General features: G+C 35.2%; 1 protein-coding gene and 1 long non-coding RNA gene across 3 annotated transcripts; both read left to right on the top strand.

The window, feature by feature from the left end:
* Positions 1-7,108: 7,108 nt before the first annotated feature.
* Positions 7,109-10,039, top strand: LOC113349724. The gene is made up of 2 exons (XR_003360341.1): positions 7,109-7,491; positions 9,697-10,039. It is a non-coding gene; the product is annotated as an uncharacterized LOC113349724 (long non-coding RNA).
* Positions 10,040-19,649: 9,610 nt separating this feature from the next.
* Positions 19,650-23,057, top strand: LOC113349721 (uncharacterized protein At4g38062-like). Of its 2 annotated transcripts, none has more exons than XM_026593751.1 (2): positions 19,650-19,815; positions 20,218-23,057. In XM_026593751.1, the coding sequence occupies exon 2, from the start codon at positions 20,226-20,228 to the stop codon at positions 22,800-22,802; it is 2,577 nt and encodes an 858-aa protein (XP_026449536.1). In that variant the 5' UTR covers positions 19,650-19,815; positions 20,218-20,225; the 3' UTR covers positions 22,803-23,057. The 2 variants fall into 2 exon arrangements, with proteins under 2 accessions (XP_026449536.1, XP_026449537.1); XM_026593752.1 differs by lacking the exon at positions 19,650-19,815 and adding an exon at positions 19,933-19,992.
* The last annotated feature ends 63 nt before the right edge of the window (positions 23,058-23,120 follow it).

Genomic DNA, 23,120 nt, shown 5'->3' with positions numbered 1-23,120 from the left:
GACTTATAGTTTTGATCACTAATATTGACAAACATGCTTGAGGTAGCAACGCATGCGAGGTCGACCAAGCAATGCTCTAATAGTATCGGTCTGGCTTCACAATGCCAATGAAGTCTTTAAGTCGTCAACCCGGTTTGAGAAAAGAAAACCAGAGGTTAAAGGAGAATCGACTCTAGTATGCAAACTAGTATCACACGTAAGGTGTGGAGATTAGTTTTGCACAATACTAGATGTCTCCTTTATATAGTTTTTCAAATCAGGGTTTTGCCTTGGTCACGAAGCAAACAATATCCACCGTTAGATGAAAACCTGATTTAGATTCAAGCTAATATTTCTCAACCGTTAGATCGAAAACTTAGCTTGTTATGCACACTTGACAATGCACGTTTCTAGGTTTGTTAACCGTACCCAAACGTATGCACTTGTTGGTTCAATAATAGTCAACCAAAAGGTTAGCCATATGAGCATCTCATATCAACCATGTTCTTCTTCACCATAACTAGTTCAAATGACTGAAATTAACTAGTTATAGAGTTGTTCAATTGCAAGGAAATCTTATGTACTACACAATACACAATTGAAGCAAAGATGATTTGATTCACTTGAATCGGTTCATGAACTTTCATAGCCACGGTTTGCAAACTGCATTCCTTAGTCTTTATAAGTTTAAGTTCAGAAATCATCTTCAGATATATAACCTTTTTAAGTTCGCAGACTAGGTTCGAGGACTTAAGAAACCGATAGAGTTTACAAACTCCATCATAAAATCTCGGCAAAGACCTTCCGCCAGTTCGCGGACTAGTCTAGTTTGTCAACTCCAGCAGAATTTCTCGGGATGAGAAGTTCGGCAGCTCGCGGACTGAGTTCGCGGACTTGGCAAAGCCATTCTTCCGATTTCTCTTGATCAACAAAGTTCGCAAACTTTGGTTCAAGGAATAGGTCTTATACATAAATGTCTTTCCACAACAATGTTTATGTCCACCATCGGTTATGTAATCTAAACTCTCATTTCAATCATTGAAACATTCTTATAGGACGTTATATAGTTGTTATTCACAAACCATTTCTCGTCAAAGCAATTTTCAAAGTGATTGAAACAAATCATGACTTTCGTCACTAGGTAAAGATAAAATTGATTGAAGCGAAGCGCTTACCAACACATATTTAGAGATATAGATATGCGAGGTATACTCGGCTCGAAATACCACATGTGTATAATCCAAGTCTATATATATACAGTATACGACTTCTTATCTCAAAGAGTAGGAGATAGAGTAGATAGACTTTTGAGTGACAGATAAGTTCAAGTCTTCACATACCTTTTTGTCGAGAAGTTCCACCGGTTCCTTGAGTAGTTCTTCTTCTTGTATGATGAATCGCCATGAAGTCCTTGAGCTCAAATACACTTTCTATCCTAGTCCCAGACTTAGTTATAATAGACTAGAAATCAAGACTTATATATTTGATCACTAACATTGACAAACATGCTTGAGATAGTAACGCATGCGAGGTTGACCGAGCAATGCTCTAACATTAAGTGAATCATCCAAAAATGTGCTACAAAGTGCTAGAAAAAGTGAAGTATTACAAGTGAAGAAGGATTAAAGACCAATTGGAACTCGTTTAAATCCAGAACTCCTTAATTTTATCTTGAAAAGAACAAACAGACAAAGCCAATGCAAAAAGATTGAGGTCATTCCGAGGTTGGACGAATAAGTTATGAGCAAAAAAGTCGAAAAGAGGCGAGTTGCACATAAAAATAATCGGCAGAATATGCTCACTAATTACAGACGTTTCGGCATCATAAAAACTCAATTTCAGATTTTCGATAATTGGCATAGAGGAGGGATCCCGAGTCGGCCGATTATGGATACTTTTGGCATCAGAAACTCATGTATTTGGGACTGTATAATTAGCGGATATGTGGCTAACAACCTAGACGAAGATAGACTTCTTAGATACTTTTTTTACTTCTAAATCAAGGAAATTCCCAATGGGTTTCTAAACCATAGAAAGAGAGGATACTTGGGGCCAAGTATTTGAAACTATATATGATGACATCTAAGGCTCAAACAAGAATACTTTCACTCCATAAATTTAGAGTTGTCCTCTTTATGGGGAAACCATTTTTGTTTCTTTCTTCTTCGTAATATAGGTAGCTAACATTTTTTTGAGTAAAGATGAAATGAATGATTTAAGCGTGAAAATTTATTAATTATACAAGTTTATTTGGAGTTTTCATCATCACATTTCTATCTAGTATTTATGAGAAATTTATAAATTATTCAGATTTACAACTATATTAATATATTGATTACTCTATCGGTACTGAAAGTTGGGTGATGAGTATAATAGTCAAGAACGATCGACACAGGCAGAAATCGTAAGACCTTGCAGAGAAATTTTGTGGAGAAATTGCAATTAAAGACAATATCATCAAGTAGAACTTGAGCTAAAAGTGTAACTACTGGGATGAAACTAAATTCACACAGCCTAAAGCGTTCGATTGGGTTACACCTTAAATGAGCTAGTACTTGATTATTCAGAAGAATAAAATTTGGTATTGGAGGGCTTATGTATTCACTGCTAAAAGGATTTTTGGGGATATCACTGAGTTAGTTGATATTCTACATTGACGATAAGTGATACTTACGAGAGATAAGTAAGTATATAAAGTAATTTAATGTGTTGTTACGGCGAAGGATTCTCAATCATCTTGTTATTCATGTTTAGTTTATTCATTGACTAATTCTTCTTAGTATTTATTTTTATTCGTTTTTTCTAATATATATAACATCTCAATTAATCAGCTTTTTGTGGGAACGATCTTTGCTACTGAGATACTACTTGTTAGTATCAGTGGAAAGTATCTTATTTAACTTGTTGCATTTATGACACGGATCACAAACATGCTTATATAAAGCCTCATCAAACGAATAGGAAGGACATGGTTCAGGAGATATGATGTTCAGTTTTCTCGCATTGAAAATGGTTCAGGGATCTTCTTCACGCAGAAGCAGAGATTATCTTGGGAGACCCGTTTATAAAACTTGGGTCTGAGTCCGGTTCTTAAATTGGTATATCCAAAACCGATAAAGAAAGACAAATTATTTTCTTTTTAAAAATGGTTTATCTTTTTTAACTTGGTTTAAATTTGAATATTTTAGTAAAAAAATATTGTTACTCCTTTATTAATATCCTAATTGAATATCAAATTTAGAAGAAAATATGGAAATGATATAACATCTAAAGTTATAATGAGGTAAATGTTTTATATTTTGACTAAATGAACCAAGAAAAAGGTAATTATTCGGGTACCAATTGCGCTTATTGTTCAAATGTATTTATCTATATATCAGGTATAAAATTTGCTGATGGGAAATTTACCCTTTTTACACAGTTATACCTTACATAATGAACCTTATTTCTTTGATAGGTATTATAACCTTACTTTTAGGAGACACTTTGGACCTTTCCCAAAGAGACATTAAGAGAAGTTTAGTGTATTCGACAATGTCGGGTCGGGTTATATCATGCTAGCTTTAGTTATGTGATCATATCGAGCTTCTTACTTTATGCTATTTGATCACCCATGCATGTTCAAACGCATTATTACTTTATGCTTCAGATCCATTATTCATTGTATGGAAAGTATTATTGGATATTCTCCAAATCAAAGTCAAAATATGCCTCTTATGGCGAGTTAACAAAATATATGTCGATATCGATTACAAAAACAACTTATTTTGATAAGTACACTTTCTCTTTGAGGTATTCCACCTGTTGCTTGCTTTTGGTCAAAAGATGAGATTCTTAGCGATAGTTGGGTATATTCAGCTATTTTCGTGATTTTCATATGACTGCATGGTGTTCTTTCAAGCTATTATGCCCGAATGCAAGAATTTAGTAAATATCTTCAAAATCTTCAGCAATTTTTCTAATCAATTAATTAAATTCAACAAATACGAAATCTTTCTTCAGCAAAAACATTGATGAAATCTTGGGCTTATAATCAGTAAGTTTATGGGAGTTCAAATGATAACTACCAGATGATAAATATCTGGGATCCCCTCTCTTAGCCGGTAGAAGAGAAATCAACTCCTTCAAGACCTGTGTAGAAAAACTGAGATAAAGGTTGGCTGGATGGGGAAAAAACTTGTTAAATTTTGTTGGTAGAGCTACTCTTATCGGTATAGTTACCTCCACTTTCAGTATATATCAGATGAACTTGTTCACATTACCAAAGGAAACCCATAACAATCTCAACAAATTGTACATAGACTTCTTATGGAGTTAATAAATTGACGAGGGTACCAAGGACACCACAATCTTTTCGATATCAACTTATGCAAGATATGCCTTGTGTAATCTAATACAGACAAGCATTGTCAAGGAGATTACAACAACAAGGTATACACTTGGTATATAGTGTAAGTTTGAAAACCGAACCAAACTATGGGATCAAACCAAGTGTTTGATTAACGTACAATAATATTACTCGAATTATAACAATAATTATAATGAGGAAAGTAAAGTAAAGGCACACACAAGATTTTGTTGATGAGGAAATCACAAATGTTGAAAAACCTCGGGACCTAGTCTAGTTTTGAATACCCCATAATTAAGCCATTATACAAAGACTACTACAACTTTGTATAGTTGAGACCAAGTATACTAATTCAAAGTTACTTAGTTTCTTCGGTATCCATGCGCCAACGGCCAATCTGGTCTGTACACGTGAATCCTAAGATAGAGTTTATTATCTTAAGTCGTTTCACCTGATGTGACAGTCTGTACCTTTTCTTCCAAAAAAACTCTAATGCTCAGGTGCCTTAAACACTCCTAGTCTATCCCTTAGAGCAACTGCAATGGGCGACTAAACCCAAATATATGGTCCAGATACGTGACAGACTAAAGATCATATACCAGACTAAACCCAAATTTGAGACTATAATTGGTCTGGAGCAACGACCAAAACCAAATTTGGTCGAGCGAAGTTATAATCTTCGTCCGTTAACAGGCGTTTATATAATGCACGCTTCATCTGAAGCGGTGGTATAATTCTCGTCCCAAGATCAGGCGGTTGTATAATATACGCCGTAGCTAGGCGAACCTATAATGTACGCCCGATCGGGCATTAGTATAATGTCCTCCTGATAACAGGCGTGAGTATAATGTTCGTCCCATTAAAGCATGCATTATATAAACGCCCCATTCATGCGTACATAAACCTTACGCCCTACACCGGGGGGACATTATACCTTATCGTCTATGTATGTTACCATGTTTTTGAACTGATAAAAATAGTCGACAAAAATGTTCCATTAAGTACATTTTTGTTAATGCTTTATACATGTGCTCAAGCTAAAGAATATAGCTAGTTAGTAGTTAATTGACTTTAGTATATACCACGTCTAGTTTAGAAGTACTAAAACCCGTACAATTGTATCACTGTATACAACAGCTCCACTAATAGTTAAAGTACAGACTAGCCAATTACTAACTTGCTGGTCTTGATTCGATTTAACTTTTAACAATTTTGACTAACTGCAAAACGATAGATGAGAGTGCGGAGATTATATCAACGCCCCTGTTCCGGTGTGCATTATATAAACGCCCCATCCGGCGTAGATTATATCAACGCCCCTATTCCAGGCGTAAACTATATAAACGCCCCACATAAAACGTTTGTTATATCAACGCCCTATATCCGGCGTTTACTATATCAACGCCTCAAACCGGCGTTTACTATATCAACGCTTCACTATCAGACGTTGATTATATCTTCGCTCGACTAAATATACTCGTTTATCGTTGCGTCACACTATTGACTAAACTCAAATTTGATCGTGGTTTTTGATCTTTGGTTTTGATCGCACCATTGTGGACGCTCTTAGTAATACTAATAGTGATGATTAGTAGGACTCTATAAAAAATTTAGCATGTGTTACATGTGTCATCTAACGATCTAGTCAAGGGCATTTAAGTACCTTGTTAGTATTGTATCAAAATAAAGAAAATAAAAAGAAAAGAAAGGGAAGGAAAGATGGGAGGTTGGACGTTCTTCTTCTCATTATTTTCTTCTTTTTCTCCTGTTTCTCCATCACTACTGAAAATGAAAATCAACTTGATTTAATGCATAAGTGAACTTTGTGGACTAATGGTGACCTAGAGTTGCAGATGATGGTCTTGGTGGTTGGTTTTCTAAAGAGTGGAGGAATTTTTGTTATTCAACTTGGGAATTTGATTTGAGGCAAGTGCTTCTCTCTCAATTGATTGAAATGGTTACCGATTGTCTAGTTTGTATACCACACTGGATGCATGTCTAAATAGGTACCTTTGTATGAATTATTTGTTGAATTGAAGTTGTGTTGTGAACAAAGAGATTTTGGTTTTATACAAATTTTGGGTTTTATAAATTTGATGAGTAAACTTCAAATTTAGGTGATAATAAGGAATGGGGTTTCTGTATTTTATTCAATTTTCAGTGTTATCAATTTTATTTTGTGTAAATTGATAAATTAGGGTTCTTATGAAATTCGGGCTCTTCCCATATCCGTTTCTAATACCAAATTCATGATTATTGCTTGACTGATTTTGCGTGGATTTTCCTAAATCTCAATTTTGTAGTAGTATTTGAGTTGAATCTCTCATTGGCATGAAAACATAGCTTAACTTACCTTAATTTTGATTGTGATAATGGTATTCCAGTCGAATAATAAAAAGATGGATATTTAGAACTCTCTTAAATTCTGATCCTAGATTGTATTTGATTATGTCAACTGCTAGTGGAAGTGGAATTTGATTCGAACCTTGTGTCCTATTAAGTTGTTAGGGAAATTTATGTGCTAAGCCCACTTGATGTTATCTCACCATGTACAAATAAATGTATGTATCTATATATGTAGGCTAGGAATGATGTCTTGAAGGTTTAAGCAGTAACGTGGCCTTGGAGAACTATGTCATGTGTGAAATGTACGAAGGGAATTAAACTCTGCCTTGTGTGATTATCCCTTTCACAATATGTTAGAATGTGGGTATACATGGGTTTTAGAAAGTGGAATGATTATCGACTCTCTTACTAGTTAAATGTCATTTTTACAGGAACATTTGTATATTATGCTTTGAACATTGGATATCTACGGACGCCTCGTTACATTTTCCTTTATTATGGAAATTGTATGGATTGCATCTTGGGTACTGACGTAATCATTTATAGAGAATCGGCTTGCAACCGGGTGATAGGTGGAAGCATAGAAATTGCCTCACTCATAAACTAGTACCTTTAATTTTCGTTCCATTTTAGTTAATGGTTAACTAGTAGCCTAAGATAGTTGAGTTAATACAACAACAGTGGACATCAATTGAGGAGAGTTGGTAATAAGAGTTGTCGTTAAGGATGAGATCCCGTTAGAAATGCTATCATGGCTCTCTTAATTGGTGGTTCAATTTTTCTATTGAAAAGGAGAACCTAGCTGAGACATGTAATTGGTAAGCACCACTGGTGTACCTTGATTTATTTTAGCTAAGATGGTCCATATAAACTACTTATCTGTAATTTTAGTCATGCTTGCAATTGTGCTCAATTACCTGTATTGTTTTTGCGGAATGCAATAATTAGGGTTATTAGTGAGTCAAAATTGTGAAATATTGCCTTCCGGAAGTTATAAAGGTCACACTTGGTACTCGTACATATTTATGTAGCAATACGGAATAAGTTAAGAAATGATCATATGATAAGAAAATGTGCTTACAGATCGTACTGATATTCTTATGTTCTTAAACTAGTGGAATAATATACTTACAGATCATACTTTAATGTTTGAATAGATTCTCCGGCTCCAGCCGGTAGAGTATTTTGCATTTCTTGCTATAAGTTTGAAGCTGCACATAAATACCCAATTTTAATTTCTTTTGCTGGTGCATTCTTTGGTGGAATGTAATATTAATTTCATATGCACCGTTGATGTTCTATGCTCGTATTGTTTATATATATAAGTTGTATGTGAAGAGAGCATTCTTACTTTAAGTTGGAAATTAGTTGCTACCAGTAATGTTTTAATTGTGTTACCAAATAATAGTGGATGGTGTAGATTTTCCGTTTAGTCTGATCTTGAGAAAAACTTATTATTTTTATGACATTTTTGCTAAGGAATGTGAAATTCGACCTCTTAATTATAATATTGTGACTTAATTAATGGTTGGTTAGTAAACATCAAGTTTCTATTGCCTTGGGTATATGGTTTGAGTTTGTGTCATCTTTATGAGAACTTCTGCTTTGATTGCATCATGTCTTCCCTTTCTGGTGTTGTTCACCGAAACGTCGTTTAGATCATTTTGTACGGCAACATGAATAAAATTGGTCGCACTCATCGTGGTGGATATTTTATTCTTGCAATATTTTGCTTTCTAGACCAACCGAGCATACTTGAGACGAGATTTTTCAGTAGTGGTTGTCACTTGTAAATCATGAATTTAGTTGTCAGAATCTTGGTCGATTATTGCATAAATGAATCTCGTAGAAATTAGTGCGAGTATAGACTTGGTTGTTGGTTGGCTGGATGGCTTAAACAGTGAGTACGTAAATTGATAAAATGGGGTTGTATTTATGTTTTTAATATTGTATTAGCATCTTTCTCTATGGCTAGAGACCTTATGTATTAGATATTATAGTTCCTTCAGCTTCAGAATTAAGCTTTAGGATTGGGTCATGTTTAATCTCTCACGTTTATTTAAGTGATTAGGTTCATCATTTACCACTACGATGGAAAGTTGCCTTTTATTACTAATTTTAAGTGCTTGTCGTCATGACACTAAATCTCTATTTGTTTTCTTTACATTAGTCCAGCGAGTCTTGTTCCCATATTGTTACTTTATATATATATATATATATATGATGAGGGTAATCACTCTAGACTAATAATTTATTCCTATTCTGACATGTGGATTAATCAATCTAATAATAGTTTAAAGGATTCGCACATTGGGCTTCAAAATTGAATGTGTATGGAGTTTGGAGATTTGATAGTAGACTGTATGTGTTGCGAAATAGTTAGAGATGGTTGCTGTGATGACAAGCAGTTCATACTATATAAATATAGACGAATTACGGTCGTGCTTGATCCCTTCGAGCAAGGGTATGTAGGCAGCTGCTATGCGGTTCAGCACAACCCTGCAAGATTGCTCATATCATCTGAAAAGGGTTGGTTGCTAGGTTGTAGTTCATACCATCCATTCAGAGATGATTGCAACTTGGCAAGTATATACTATTGGCAACTGGATGATAGTGGCTGGTAACAAGAATTACCTTGGTATTGGAAATTGGCCATAGAAATTGTTTGAGTTGGCAATTGGCTCATTCTTATTTTCGGAAATTGGCCGTCTGTTGTTTTGGGCAATTGGCCCGTGTTAATTTGGCAACTGACCGTCTGTTATTTTTGGGCAATTGGCCCGTGTTAATTTGGTAACTGGCCGTCTGTTATTTTTGGGAAATTATCCTGTGTTAATTTTAGGCAACTGGCCGTATAAGTTATTGAGTTGGAAACTGGACAAATCTTGTTATAGGCAATCGTCCATCTCTTATTTCTAATTTTTGAAAATTGGAACCCTTGTCAGATTTTATGAGTATTATGGTATGGTACATATGCTCATAGAATTCTGATCTTGTTGGACTAATGAGATTTCTACCATGTGCAGGATTATGACTGAGCAAATATTTTTACTTTAATGGTGTATCAGGGAGTCGGAGCTTTCCAAGCGACCCGTAACTCGACCCGCTGGAAGAAAAATTCTATGGCCCGTCATACCTGCTGTGAAGACTTCTAGCACTCTTTTGAATCGTATTCCGAAACAGTTTTGGACTAATCTATTTCCGTAACCGCTCTTATCAATATCAAGGGATAAATCAGAGATGTTTGTTGAGTTACAAAGGCTCTTAATCAATATAAATTCCGTTGTATTTGTTAGATCAACTAAGATCAAGATTATTGAAATAATCACAAACTATCAAAGTATATCTCAGAGAGAAATACCTAATGGATATTATCGATGTATACATCAAGCTATAAAAGTCTACAAGAGATAAACAAGCTTGTCGGATCCCAGTCAATCAAGTGTGCACGAAGTATCACATAAATCAAAAAATATTTTAGTCTTCAATGTTCAATCTCCAAAGTACCTGCACAAACAACTTGATTCCACTTATGATCGATTACGTGCAGATGAGTCTATGAACAGGTGATAGGTGTCTAAAACACCTAATTTTATATTTAATATTTATGCTTTCTTTGCTATTGTATTTATGAATCACAAAATTGGTTAAAAAGACCAAAATCAACAATTCCTGGGTGAAATGGACAGTTAGATTTTGATACTGTTTAAATGGAAAAAAAATGTAAAAATAGGCAGGATGTAACCGGTTTCATCGTGCCAATTTTCAAATATTTTTTCTTATTTTTAATTTACACAGGATGTATCCAGTTTCATCCTTGCTATTTTTTAAATTTAAGCTAGGATGAAACCAATTTCATCCTTACTATCTTTTTTTTTTGGCCATTTCACCCAAATTATTTTTTACTCGTCCATTTGAACCGTGATTTAAAAATATTTGGACAAATGACCCATTTTCCGTTTATGAATTGTGTCTCTTGTATTTGATTTTGAGTTTATTAGATGCAATGGAGTCATTATGAGCAAAAAAAGAAGAACTTAGCCATTTGGAGCGAAAAGAAGCACAAAGGCCAACTCACTTGCAAGCTATACTTGGAGCGGGCTAGGTTGCGCAAGAAGGAGTTGAAGAATGTAATGTCAGTTCCCCATAACTGACAGTTGAGTCGAACAAAGATTTAAGCTGTCGGTTATTCGGAATCGACAAGCCTAATATTTCCGGATTACCCTTATCCAGCAACTGGGTGCCGATAGCAACTTCCTTTCCTATACGCTCTACTATTCAGAGAGAAATCAATTCTCTTTCACTTACTCTACCTGAAACCAAGACAGTAGACAGCGGCATAATTAATTAGAGTTGGAGAATGAGAGAAATTCAGAGATGAAATTGAGAGGGGTTTGATTATATTGAATCCGACGAAGAATTAGGGCTATCTCTTGGTGATGATAAATACAGGGAAGAGAAAAGGGGATCTGCTTCTGAGATAGAGAACGAGTTTGTGTTTGAATCACTCGAGTTGGGAGAAGAAATGGAAGAAGTTAAACGGGGTTTGAGGTGAATTCGTAGCTGGTGGATCTGGGATGTTCGTTTGATGAATTACTGTGACAGAATTTGTGATGGGTGTAAAATATTATCGAATCAGCTTCTGAAATTGATAAGATTAGGGTTCACAAGGAGAGCAGATGGAGGAATTGGTGACAAGATGGTTCTACTGGAGATTAAGAGAAGAATATGAAGATGGGTTTGCTGGAGATGATCAAAATAAGTGTTTGAAAGAACTAATGGAAGAAATTGTTGTTTGAGATGATATTGAACAAGGGTTTCTGTAGATGCAATTAAGGGTTGGTTAAGAAATTACAGTACTGGAGCTGGACATCAAGAAGCCAAGATGGAGAAGAAGATATTGAACTGCAATGGAATGATTGTGCTGTAGCTGTTGCAGAAAACAATAAGAGGTGCAACTGCAGTGGGGAATGGAAGCTATAATGCTGTTATGGAAGTTATGTGTGGATGTCCGGCTGCAGAAGGCATTAGAGTGGCAGGTTGGTGGTTATGAGCTACTGAATGCAAGGAGATGGAACATGGTGCGCAGGAAATGACAGATGTTGAATGATAGGAACAAGAGTTGTTGTTGGTTCAGATTTGCAGATATTGTCGGCCTTGAGATATAATGCAGAGAATGGTTCAAGGGAGGATTAAGCCGTTGCTGTTGATTAAGGGAATGAACTGAGATGGAGATTGAGACTGTAAATGACAGAACTGGTGATGAAGAAATGTAGATGCTATTAGGTGATGCACAAGAAGTGGATGGAGCAAGTCCAGGTTATGAGGTTTGATTTCAGTTAGGATGTGCTGATGGTTAAGGGCATGTTGTTGGTGTTTGAAGCCAGGAATGGAGTTATCTGAGTCTGGTGCTAACCTAGAGCTGAGTGCTAGTCATGGTCCGATAACTGCAGAATGGATGTAGAGCTGGAGGTTATTGCAGATGTGAAGCTGAGATGTTGGTACAGGTCGTGGAAAGATAGGTTGGTCTATGGCATGTTTGCCAAGATTTAGTCGTGGTCCTGGTGTTGCTGGATGGACTCGAGTAGCTTGTCAGTTTCACAAAACTGATAGGCTTAGCTTTATGGGCCCGTGGGTTAGAATAATCACCAGAATTGGTCCGGCTGAGTATGTTTGGGCCTGACTCATATCTGTAAATTGAGAAGTTGGTCGGTTAAGGGTTATATAAGTGGAACAACTACAGGAAAAGGGGGATCTTTTTATCTTATCTTCTTCTCTACTTTTTGTTATAGGGTTTAGAAATATGAAAGCTTTTCTTTTTCTTCTTGTTATGAATTTCATGAACATGAGATAGAGTTTTATTATTAGCTAATGACTAAATTGATTTCACATAACATGGTTCTTTGATCCAATATATTAGTTTTGTCTCATATTTATCGTTCATGATTCTTTGGAAATATAGTTATATGATTCATGTATTATAACATGATTGAGTATTTGTTTTGTCAAGTTGCAAATTGGTAGAATCATATTCATATCTAGAGCTAATTTAGGGTTATTCATCAAGCGAAAATCCTTGAATACAAGTAGCGCAAATATGGTTATTGCTTGTAGTGATGTATCCTAGTAATCATATGTGAATCATGACCTTTGTTAAATTGTTTGCGCAATGTATTTCTGTTGCATTGATTAGCCTTATTTCATGAATCTTAATGCTCCTTGGGAATTGAACTTGATTAGCGCAAGGCGTTTGGTTATTCTTTTGGTAGAATTCATATTCACATCTTTTAATGTGTTTGTTGATGACATGAGGAAATTAGCGGGATATCCTTTCGATAAGGTATTCTAGGGCTTTTGATAATGAGAGATTAAATATCAATTCTAGTTATTAAGACAAGAACATGTTAGTGAATGAAAATGAAATCCTTAACCAATATCTTTACATCTTGATTTGAGTGCTTGCTTTGCTTTATTTGTTTTTAGAATAACTTAGGTTATAAAAATCAGAAAATCCCCCCATTGTTTTATATAGAAAATCGAAACATCTTGACAACCTAAGACCTCTGTGTGGGAACGATCCTTTCTTACCCTTGCTATATTATATATTTCGAGTAGTGAGAAAGTAATATTATTTTTGACGCATACGACAGCGATCAACTGGATAATCACAAATCTTATCTCCAGATATAGCTAGATAAGATAATGCAGATATGAAATCATCGATCCTTGAACTAGTTCGAGTGACCTTATATCTAAAGAGAATGATCACAGAACAAACAACCTAGATCTATCAAGGTTCAACACATTGTTAGTCAATCAAATCAATAATCGAAACCTAAATAACAACACGATCTAGTTTCCTGCCAGTGATTCTACTAGAAACTTCTTGATCCACGTGAGAGATTTTATCTCATTAGGATATCTCATGTCCAGTGAGTATTACGAGAATATTGCTAGTGGGCTTCCTCACATAAACATGAAGTTTCGTGTGTTCCGAGATAAGTTTATAAAAAAGACAAAACTTCACTATTTATAACGACCAAGGTAGTTTGGACAATAAAGAATTATGAAACTCAAAAATACAAAAGATATGCAATAAATGCTTATTTTCGGTTTTGTAAATATTCCAACTGTAGTCTAACTAATATCCTGAAATCTCTCTTGGATGACAATTCAATATTATTTAGCATATAAAATATACTTTACTAATATAACAACCATAATAATTAAAATAAATGGTGAAATATTACTTTTAGTTCTTAAAAATAAAAAATTTATCACCAACATCAAAGAATGAAGATTACTTCACTTTATAATGTTTGCATAACGAGAAACTGCAACCCACATTGTTCAAATTTACATTTTATTTATTTATTTTACCAGGAAAGGAAATTTATTGATCAAAAATCTTAACTTACATAGTCTTCCTCTATTGATCCTTGTAACCTATATGAAAATTATCAAATCTAAATAAACAAGAAGCATAACTATAAACTTCTTTAGCCAGAAAGTCAACACATTGTTGTTTCCCTTGGAACAAAAATGCATTTTCAGTTCTCCAAAGTAAATTGATGCAATCTAAAATGATGGCATAGTTGAAGCCTTTCCATTTATTGCATCTATTGCATTCCTACGATGACATCAACGAGGACTTCATCAACAAAGGTATGTGGTGACTGATTTCATTGGGAAATCTTGTTTAATTATACCTTTCTAATCTATCGAAAGAAGTGCTCGCTCTATGGAAAAATTCCTATAACAGTAAACACACATTTATGTATACACTGAGGATATAAGAGCCAAAGATTTTAATGAGAATGACTTTTATCCTTGGAAAGGTACTCATGTTGTAGTAAATGAGAATACGAATTCAAAGAGCCACTGGGATATGAATGACGCATAAATTCTGAATATCATAAAGATATTTAGAATATTTCGGTTTCGGGATATCACCTTGAATATCAAGGAAAATACTTGAACATTAAGTAATAAGAGTTTATCACATGTTCAAATACTATGTCGACATCTTTTGAACTTTACATATTAACTAAACCATATTTCCGATAGATATCCCTTAGTTTAATAGCCAAATAGAAATACATCTTTTTTGGTTAACATTAAGGATCTGTCAAGCTAGAGATCCTTGTTAAGGGATCGGTCCTACAAGATATCCTTCGAATCGATCCTAGTAGAGATCCTTGTTTAATAGATCGACCCTAATAGAGATCCTTAAGATCGATCCTTGTTTAAGGGATCGTTCCTAGAAAAGATCCTTTAATTCCGTTCAACTATGAAACAAGTTTCATGAGTCTACTTCCTTAAACTCATGTAATCAAACATAATTTTCTAGGTATGTAATCAACCTGAAAGTTCAGCACACTAATTAGTAACGAATTTCCAAATAGTGTTATGACGAATCTACATAGTTCAAAAGATAAATGTTATACTTCGTAACTCGACATACCAAAGTTGTGTGAAACAACTAGTATATGCTTCCTTGACACCTTGACCATAATTGAATTATCAAGTCACTAATACTAGAGATACATAATACTTTGTATTGGTTGATATCGATACTTCTTCAAATTCTTCATAGTAACACGAGCAAGTCTCAACATTTGTAATGTTCATAGTCTAACCTAACGAAGTTGACTTTAGTAATCTAATCAAGCAGCCTCGAGTTTTTAAGTTAAAATATGACAACCAAACTTGATATACCAACGCTTGGTGGGTTCAACTGAGCAATATATTAATGCTCTAACAGTTTAGATTCAGACAATCCGAAGGGCTACTATCTGTAGACCAACAGAGTCAGGAGGGTTAGGCTTCATAAATATGAAGATGCTTAATAGTTCTATGATAACTAAAATAGGGTGGAGACTGGCTCAATACAAAAATCCCCTATGTTCTCTCATCCTGCCAGAAAAATACATGATGGACAAAAATATTCTGACAATGGATACTCAAGATTATGCAGGGGACTCCTTGAATGCATACAAAAAATTCTCTCTGTTCTCTCATCCTGCCAACAAAATACATGATGGAAAAAAATATTCTGACTACGGATACTCAAGATTATGCGGGGGACTCCTTGAACGCATTGCTAACATCCAAGAGCATAAAAATGGAAAAGTGGAGAAGGAAAAATCAACATTATACGAAGGATAAGTGATATATGACCTTAATATTTAACTCACCAAACCAGTGGATATTCCTGAGGATATGATTTTGGTTAAGCATCTCGTTGCTGACCAGGGAACTAGAATATCAACAAGTTGAATGATCGGTTCAATCAGAAAAAGATTCTAGTTATTTTGAATACCGATATATATGTTGGTCATGAAGATCAAATCAGTTAGAAACTAATTGAAAAGGGCAAAAAGTACAAAACTAAAACTGATTAGAAGTACAAGATTGATGGCTAGCTAACTGACTTGAGCAGGATGTTGAATGTGGATACTTCACCTACTATTGAATTTTTTTTATGGAAATATGCTCACGGAATTCTTCCAACAAATGCTAAGATTGTCAGCATGTTAAGTTATGTAGTTTATATTTGAAACTCTTGCAAATGTGGGAAGAAAACCATGACACATATCTTAATGAGATTTCCTTTGGCCATAAATGTATGGTAGAGACTTTTTGACACATAAAACACTAACAAGGGTGTGTTGGATTATGGTTTACATAGATATTTTACACTCCTAAAAACTCTTAGGTATTAAATTAGGATATGCAAGGAATCATTATATATCCATGGTATTCAATTTGGATTCTCTTAAATTCCACAATTATCCTAGGTATTTAATTCATTTAAGATTTCTTAGGATAGTTGAGGAGCAGGATATATAAGGATTCTCATGGATATGTGTAGTCAAAATATGTATGTTATTATCTCATACTAATCTCAACCTAAACCACAAGAGTTTCGTGGATTCTTATGGGAATTTTTTTTTTGGTTTTCTTTTTTAACCACAACATGCATGCTATGTTTTTCCATCACCACCACCCACTACCACCACTACCAACCACCACCATCACCCCACCAACCAACACCACCACACACAAACTACCTCCACCACCTCCAGACCACCATCCACCACCTCAACTTATGAATAAGTTTTTTAAAGGGAAGCATGATAACTTTGATTTTTTCAACTATATTACACGATTTGGTAATCCATTTCAATTCTCATAAATGTAACTTAATCCTAACTCAGTCAACTATAATCCAAACTTATGCATCTATAAGAACCTTTGAGGTTCTTTTAAGAAAAACTATAAATCCACCAGATTCAGGAAAAATAGTAGTTCATTTTTATCCGGATAAAATACACCCCTACAAATTTGGCAATTCTGATAATTTTTGGGATTGGTTCAATTCTTGGTTTGAAAATAATAGTCATATAAGGCATGGGACTACAACTTATGCCACTGCTTGATGGTTTATATGGAAAGACAAATGTGATCACATTTTTCACAACTATGAATTGAATGCTAACCTTACTGTGAGGAGTATAAAACGTCATTTCAGTGCATATAACAGGGTCCCTAATATCTAAGATCACATTCTGAACAACATTCATTATATAAGAATATATTTTATTGAATCAAATCTCTTCTCCTCTAATATCTCAGGAAAATTTGGTGTTACTATAAGAGCATGCACTTTAAAAGACCCTGATACACATTATCCTTATATCGCTCTTATTGCTTCTGATTTTGCAGGAAACTACACTAAGCTAGAGGATACCCAGGATACCATATTGAGAGAATGAATTCGCAAAAGGAGATAAACTAGCTTTTGAATGAACTAAAGAAATGCAACAAATAGATGTGGCTTTGGAAGCTGAAAATATGACTACTCTCTGAAAGCTTAAATATCTATATACCAAGATGCGGTTCAGGAAGATTGTTATCATGCTAGTTATCAAGGAGAAAATGAAGATAAGATACAACGTGTCTCTTTTGTGCTTGTTAGTATTCAAGTTATCCACAAAATTAAGAATAATCAAGCTTTTATTATAGCTTTACTCTCTAAGAACTCAAAGATTCAGTGTATCACTAGTTAGCAAGATCAAACAATTTCAGATTTCTTTAGTAACTACCCAATTTGAGTATCACTATGGAGGATACCTCCGGATGTCGCCTTAATGTTGAATAAAGCAACTCAGGTGCTTAATTGTATCTGTCTTAGATGGTGCATATTTTTCTTATAAAAAAACTCATAACATTCAGGTAAGACCCACCATTCTAAAAAAGTTCTCATTTTCTGGTTATGTGTTTAAGTTTATGGGCTGGAATTTTGAAAGCTAAAGACTTTGTTATGTCTGGAGATGCTGTAATTATTGGTGATGGCAATGGTACTTCTTTTTGGGAGGACATTTGGATAGATAATCATTCTTTAAAGTTATCTTTTCCTGGTTTATTCAAACTTTCAAGAAATAAAGATACAATGGTAAAAGATATGGTGTCTGCTCAAGGTGCTTGAGATTTACAATTTTCTAGAGCTCTAAAGGAAAGTGAAATTTTAGAAGTGACTTAGTTACTTCAAGTTATTGGATATCCGAGGAATATTATTTTAGCAGCAAAAAAATGAAAGACTTTGAAGATTTAGTAATGGAAAAGATTTCTCAGTAGCAAGTGCATACTCTGCACTAGAAACTGAAGGGTTTTTATCTTTACTTGACAAGCAGCTCTGGAATCCTAAAATACATTTGAAAGTTTCTTTCTTGGTTTGGACTTTATGTTATAATGGTGGTCCAACTTTAGATTATTTGTTCAATGCTTGTATTGTGCAGAATCATAATTGCTTGCTATGTGGACAACATGAGGAGACTAATTGTCACTTATTTTTGCACTGCAAAATTACCTATGAGATTTGGTCTTATTTCTTGAGTAGTTTTGGATTCAGGTGGGTCTTCTCAAGTGATGTTAATAGAACTTTATGAGAACGGAGTAACAAGAGAAACAAGAACAGACTCAAGAGACTTTGGAGTTATTTACCTTTTGTTATTTGGTGGAGTGTTTGGAGAGAAAGGAACAATAGGCTTTATAAAAATGTCTTTATTAGATCAGATCATTTTAGAAGTGAAATCTCTGTTATTCAATTGGATTACTAACACAAATATTTTCACTGGGTTTAGTCTCTCTACTTTCCTCATATGTAACTGGGATGTCGTGACTCAAATCTTTCTTAATGAATTTGCCTTTTGTCAAAAATAAAAATAAATAAGAAGCACAGTTCTGTTCGAAGAATCAACGTCTAAGGCTAACCCCTATGGGCTAGATCGAGCTGCTAGATTGGCCAAAAAGTGTTGGAGAAAAGTTAACACTACTTTTGTCTACTTCTCTCTCCTAGCAAGTGGTCGCAGTTCAACTAGCAGCGATATTGAAACACTGAATGATTCAGCGCTCAAAAAGTGGTCCCACGCTGAATGGTTCAGCGCTCACAAAAATCACACGGATCACAAAAATCACAAAATTTGATTTGATGGCCGAAATTTAAAGCGCTGAATCATTCAGCGCTCATACCTTAACGCTGAATGGTTCAGCGCTCAAAAAGTGGTCCCAACGCTGAATGGTTCAACGTCACAAAAATCACAAAAATGACACGGATCACAAAAATCACAAAATTTGATCTGACGGCTGAAATTTAAAACGCTGAACCAAACATCGCTGAATAGTGGTCCCAGATGACGTAGACTGCTAATCTAGCTGCTAGATTAGCAATACCATAGGACTTAGGAGGTTGCCCTCGCTGACGTGGATGGCCAATCTAGCTGCTTGATTAGAAGACCATAGGGGTTAGCCTAACTACAGTACTACACTAACACGTGGGCCAAATTTTGAAGAAAAGTACGGTGGAAAGATCACGTATTATACGGGAATTTATATAGCCGTTATCTGATTATTTGAGTTTAAAAGGAAAGTAAATCGCCGTTATTATTCCTTCCCCAACAGTCTTAACTATATTCAAACTTAAATAAACTTTTGCTAGTCTAACGGATCTCTGTTTCAAAAAAGAAAAGGATTAGCAAGGATTTTTTTCACTTTTTCTTCTCTCCTAAATCGAAACCCTAGAACAAACTACTGACAAATTACCATCTCAAATTTGGGGAAAACTTTCTACTCGCATTAATCAGGTAATTTTATCTTACATTCTGTCTCCAATTTCCTATCTAGGGTTTGTTTTTGGTACTTGAATCACTTGGTCTCTGTGGTTTACTTCTCAAATGTAGGGTTTTTTTCTAATCAGAAGCTCCTTGGTTTGCCCTCATTATGCTAGACTGAGTTGTTATTTGTGCTGATTTGAATATTGGGTATGTTTTAATTGTTTGAAGATGAGAGTTCATTCTTTAGCTTCTTTTATTTCCAGGGTTTAGGTTAAAACCCAGTGAACAATACTGAAACAAATTGAGATTGTAGTGTGAATTTCTGGGGTTTTAATTTCAGGGAATAGATTATTTATACCTCTTAAAGATGATATCTTTAGGGATTTAAATTGTACTATCAGTTTCTAAATGTTATTTTTCTTCTTGAAACAGATTTCAAGATGGAAGATATGGAAAAGCTTATTAAAGAACTAGATGATGCTAAAGGTAAAATAGAGAAGCTGGAAGCTGAATGTCAAATCAAAGAAGATTTATCTGAGAGATTAAAGAGAGCTCATGATGAACAAGTGGTTAAGATTAGAGAAGCAAATCTGGAGATTGATAAACAAGCTCGAGAATTAAGTGCAAAGACTGCTGACTTCTTAGATACCAAGCAAATGTATGAAGATATTAAGAATAGTATGGATGAAAAAGAATCTGCAGTTAAACATTTGCGTGCTATTAATGAGAAACTTCGATCTGATTATGAAGAGAAGTTGGAGAAATTGGAAGGCGACACCAGAAAATTGTTAGTTGCTTTAGATGAGTCAAATATGAAGAGTGAGGAACAAGAGCAGAAGGTTAACAGTTTTAAGGAGGAGATTGCAGGTCTTAAGGAACTCTTAAATGTGACAAAGAAAAAGTGTTCTGAAGCTGAACAAAGGGCAAATGGGAGTAAAGATCTGAGAAAGAGAGAAGACATGTGCATCCAACTTGAAGAGGAAAATAGCAAGTTTAAGGATCAGCTTAAATGGAAGACGGAGCAGTTTGAGCATCTCCAAGAAGCGCACAACAAAATCCAAGACGAGTTTCGGTTGAGTAAGAAGGAATGGGCTAAGGAAAAATCGAACCTCATCGATGAGATTTCTTCATCACAAACAAGTTTGAATTCACAAATTAGAATCTCTGAAAGTCTTCAAAGTCGGTTGGAGATGTGCAATCAAGCTCTTGCCCACGAGGAAAGCCAAAGGAAGTTACTCGAAGTTAAACTTTCTGAATCAAAACAGTCTTACGAGAATGTCTTTGCAGATTACCAAGAAGCAAATTCTAAGGTTGACATTCTGACAGCTCAAAGGGATGAAGAAATTGCATCACTGAGAAACTCGTTGGGGACGAAACAAACTTTATCGAAAGAGATGGAGTTCAGAATAGGCCAACTCGAGGAAGAAAACCTGGAGCTGCGGGGATCTCTTAAAGAATTTCAGGAAGCTCAGATCCAAGATGCCGGAGCAGCTTCTTTGCTGTTGAAGATACGTAACAAGCTTAAAGGTTTGGAGCAAGTTCACAAGGAATGCTCCGTGAATTTGAAAGCTAGAGAATCTGAATTGGTTTTGAAAGAGAAACAAGTCCAGGACCTGCAGATGGAGCTCGAACACACTACTTCAAAAATATTACATTTGAAGCTCAATAATGAAGAAATGTCTGTGTTACTTAACAAACTTGGTGGTTTGGAGCAAGTTCACAAGGAATTTTCCGTGCATCTGAAATCAAGAGAATCTGAATTGGATTTGAAGGAGAAACAAATCCAGGACCTGCAGATGGAACTAGAACAGTGCAATATGACGATATTACAACTAAAGCTCGATAATGAAGAAATGTTCGTGTTACTCATGGTGTACAAATCAGGATTTTCAGATGCTCAATCAAATCTGTCGAACTCGAAAGCTGCAACTGAACTTTGCGACTTAGAGAAAGAAGAGCGAATTGCTCGGCTAATGGAGCAGTTGGATGAGAAGAACAGCTCCCTGGAAAAAGCCTATGCTGAAATGGAAGAATGTCGTCAGACTCTGACATCACTGGAGAAGAAGATCGAGTCATTGAATGCATCAAACATGTCGAACTCGAAAGTTGAGATGGAACTCCACAGCAAGGAGAAAGACGAAAAAATTGCTGATCTGATAGGTCAGCTGGAGGAAAAGAAGAATTCATTGTTGAAAGCCTATGATGAGATTGAAAAGTATCGTGACATTGCTTCATCATTAGAGAAGAAGAGTGAGTTGTTGGAAGCGTCTGAGCAGAAGTATTCCGCTATGCAGACCGAGCTTGAGAGGTATAAAAGGATGCTTGAGGAATCAACTGAGAAGTGCTGTGATATAACTTCATCATTACAAAAGAAGATTGAGCTGTTGGAAGTATCTGAGCAGCAGTATTCCGCTATCCAGAAAGAGCTTGAGAGGTATAAAGAGATGCTGGAGGAATTAAATACCGAATTGGCTGAAAGAACCAATGAAGAAAGTGAAGCGGAGTTCGAATTGGAAAGATGGAAATCTGTAGCTGAACGGCTGCAAGTTTGCTTAGAAGAAAATCAAGAAATTCGAAGAGAGATGGAAACTTCACTTCTTGCACAAATCGAAATTGAGCAAATCCTTAAGCAAGAGAAGGAAAACCTTGAAGCTGCATTGGAAGTGAAACATTCAGAATATGAGAAGCTGGAAACTGATAAAATCCTTTTGGGTGATGAAATACTGAAGCTGACATCCGAGAAGAAAGAGTTTTTGGACCTTCTCGGAGATTTTTCTGGCCGGGTTAGTGGATTTTCTGATAAAGACGCAGAGCTTATGGCAAGACTAGAGAGTACCATGCAGAGTATCAGCAAGGCTAATGAACTGGTGACAGATTTGATTGAGAATGATGACAATGAGGAGGTTTATGACCTGAACATAGAGAATGTAAATACACTTCACACTAGATCAGCAAAGAAAGTTGAATTTGATCTTGAAGGAAGATCGCCATTGAAGGAACGTAATATTAGCTGCTAAAATCTTGCAAGCTAGTAAATAATGCTGTTGTTCTCTTGCTTTGTTTTAGTAGCCATGTACCAAATGGCTCGTTATTCGTTTTTCTGATATTTTCTTTCTACGCTGTGACATGGTTTCTTGCCTATCTGCTTAAATATGTAAGAAATCATAGTATTATGATTTGTTTTGAGCTTGTATATTACAGATTGATGCATGTATATGCAGAATATCTGTTTTTAGCAGTTTGAATCGCATTAACATTGAAATTCATTTCAACTTTGAGTTCTCCATCTCTTCTCTTTTTCTTGTTACTTCGAGTTTACAGGAGGTTGTTGAGCA

The sequence above is a fragment of the Papaver somniferum genome, chromosome 2 (genome assembly GCF_003573695.1).
Source record: "Papaver somniferum cultivar HN1 chromosome 2, ASM357369v1, whole genome shotgun sequence".
In the NCBI taxonomy this organism is placed as follows: Eukaryota; Viridiplantae; Streptophyta; class Magnoliopsida; order Ranunculales; family Papaveraceae; genus Papaver; species Papaver somniferum.
The sequence above is the reverse complement of the archived record's forward strand: the minus strand, read 5'-3'. Positions and strand labels throughout refer to the sequence as shown.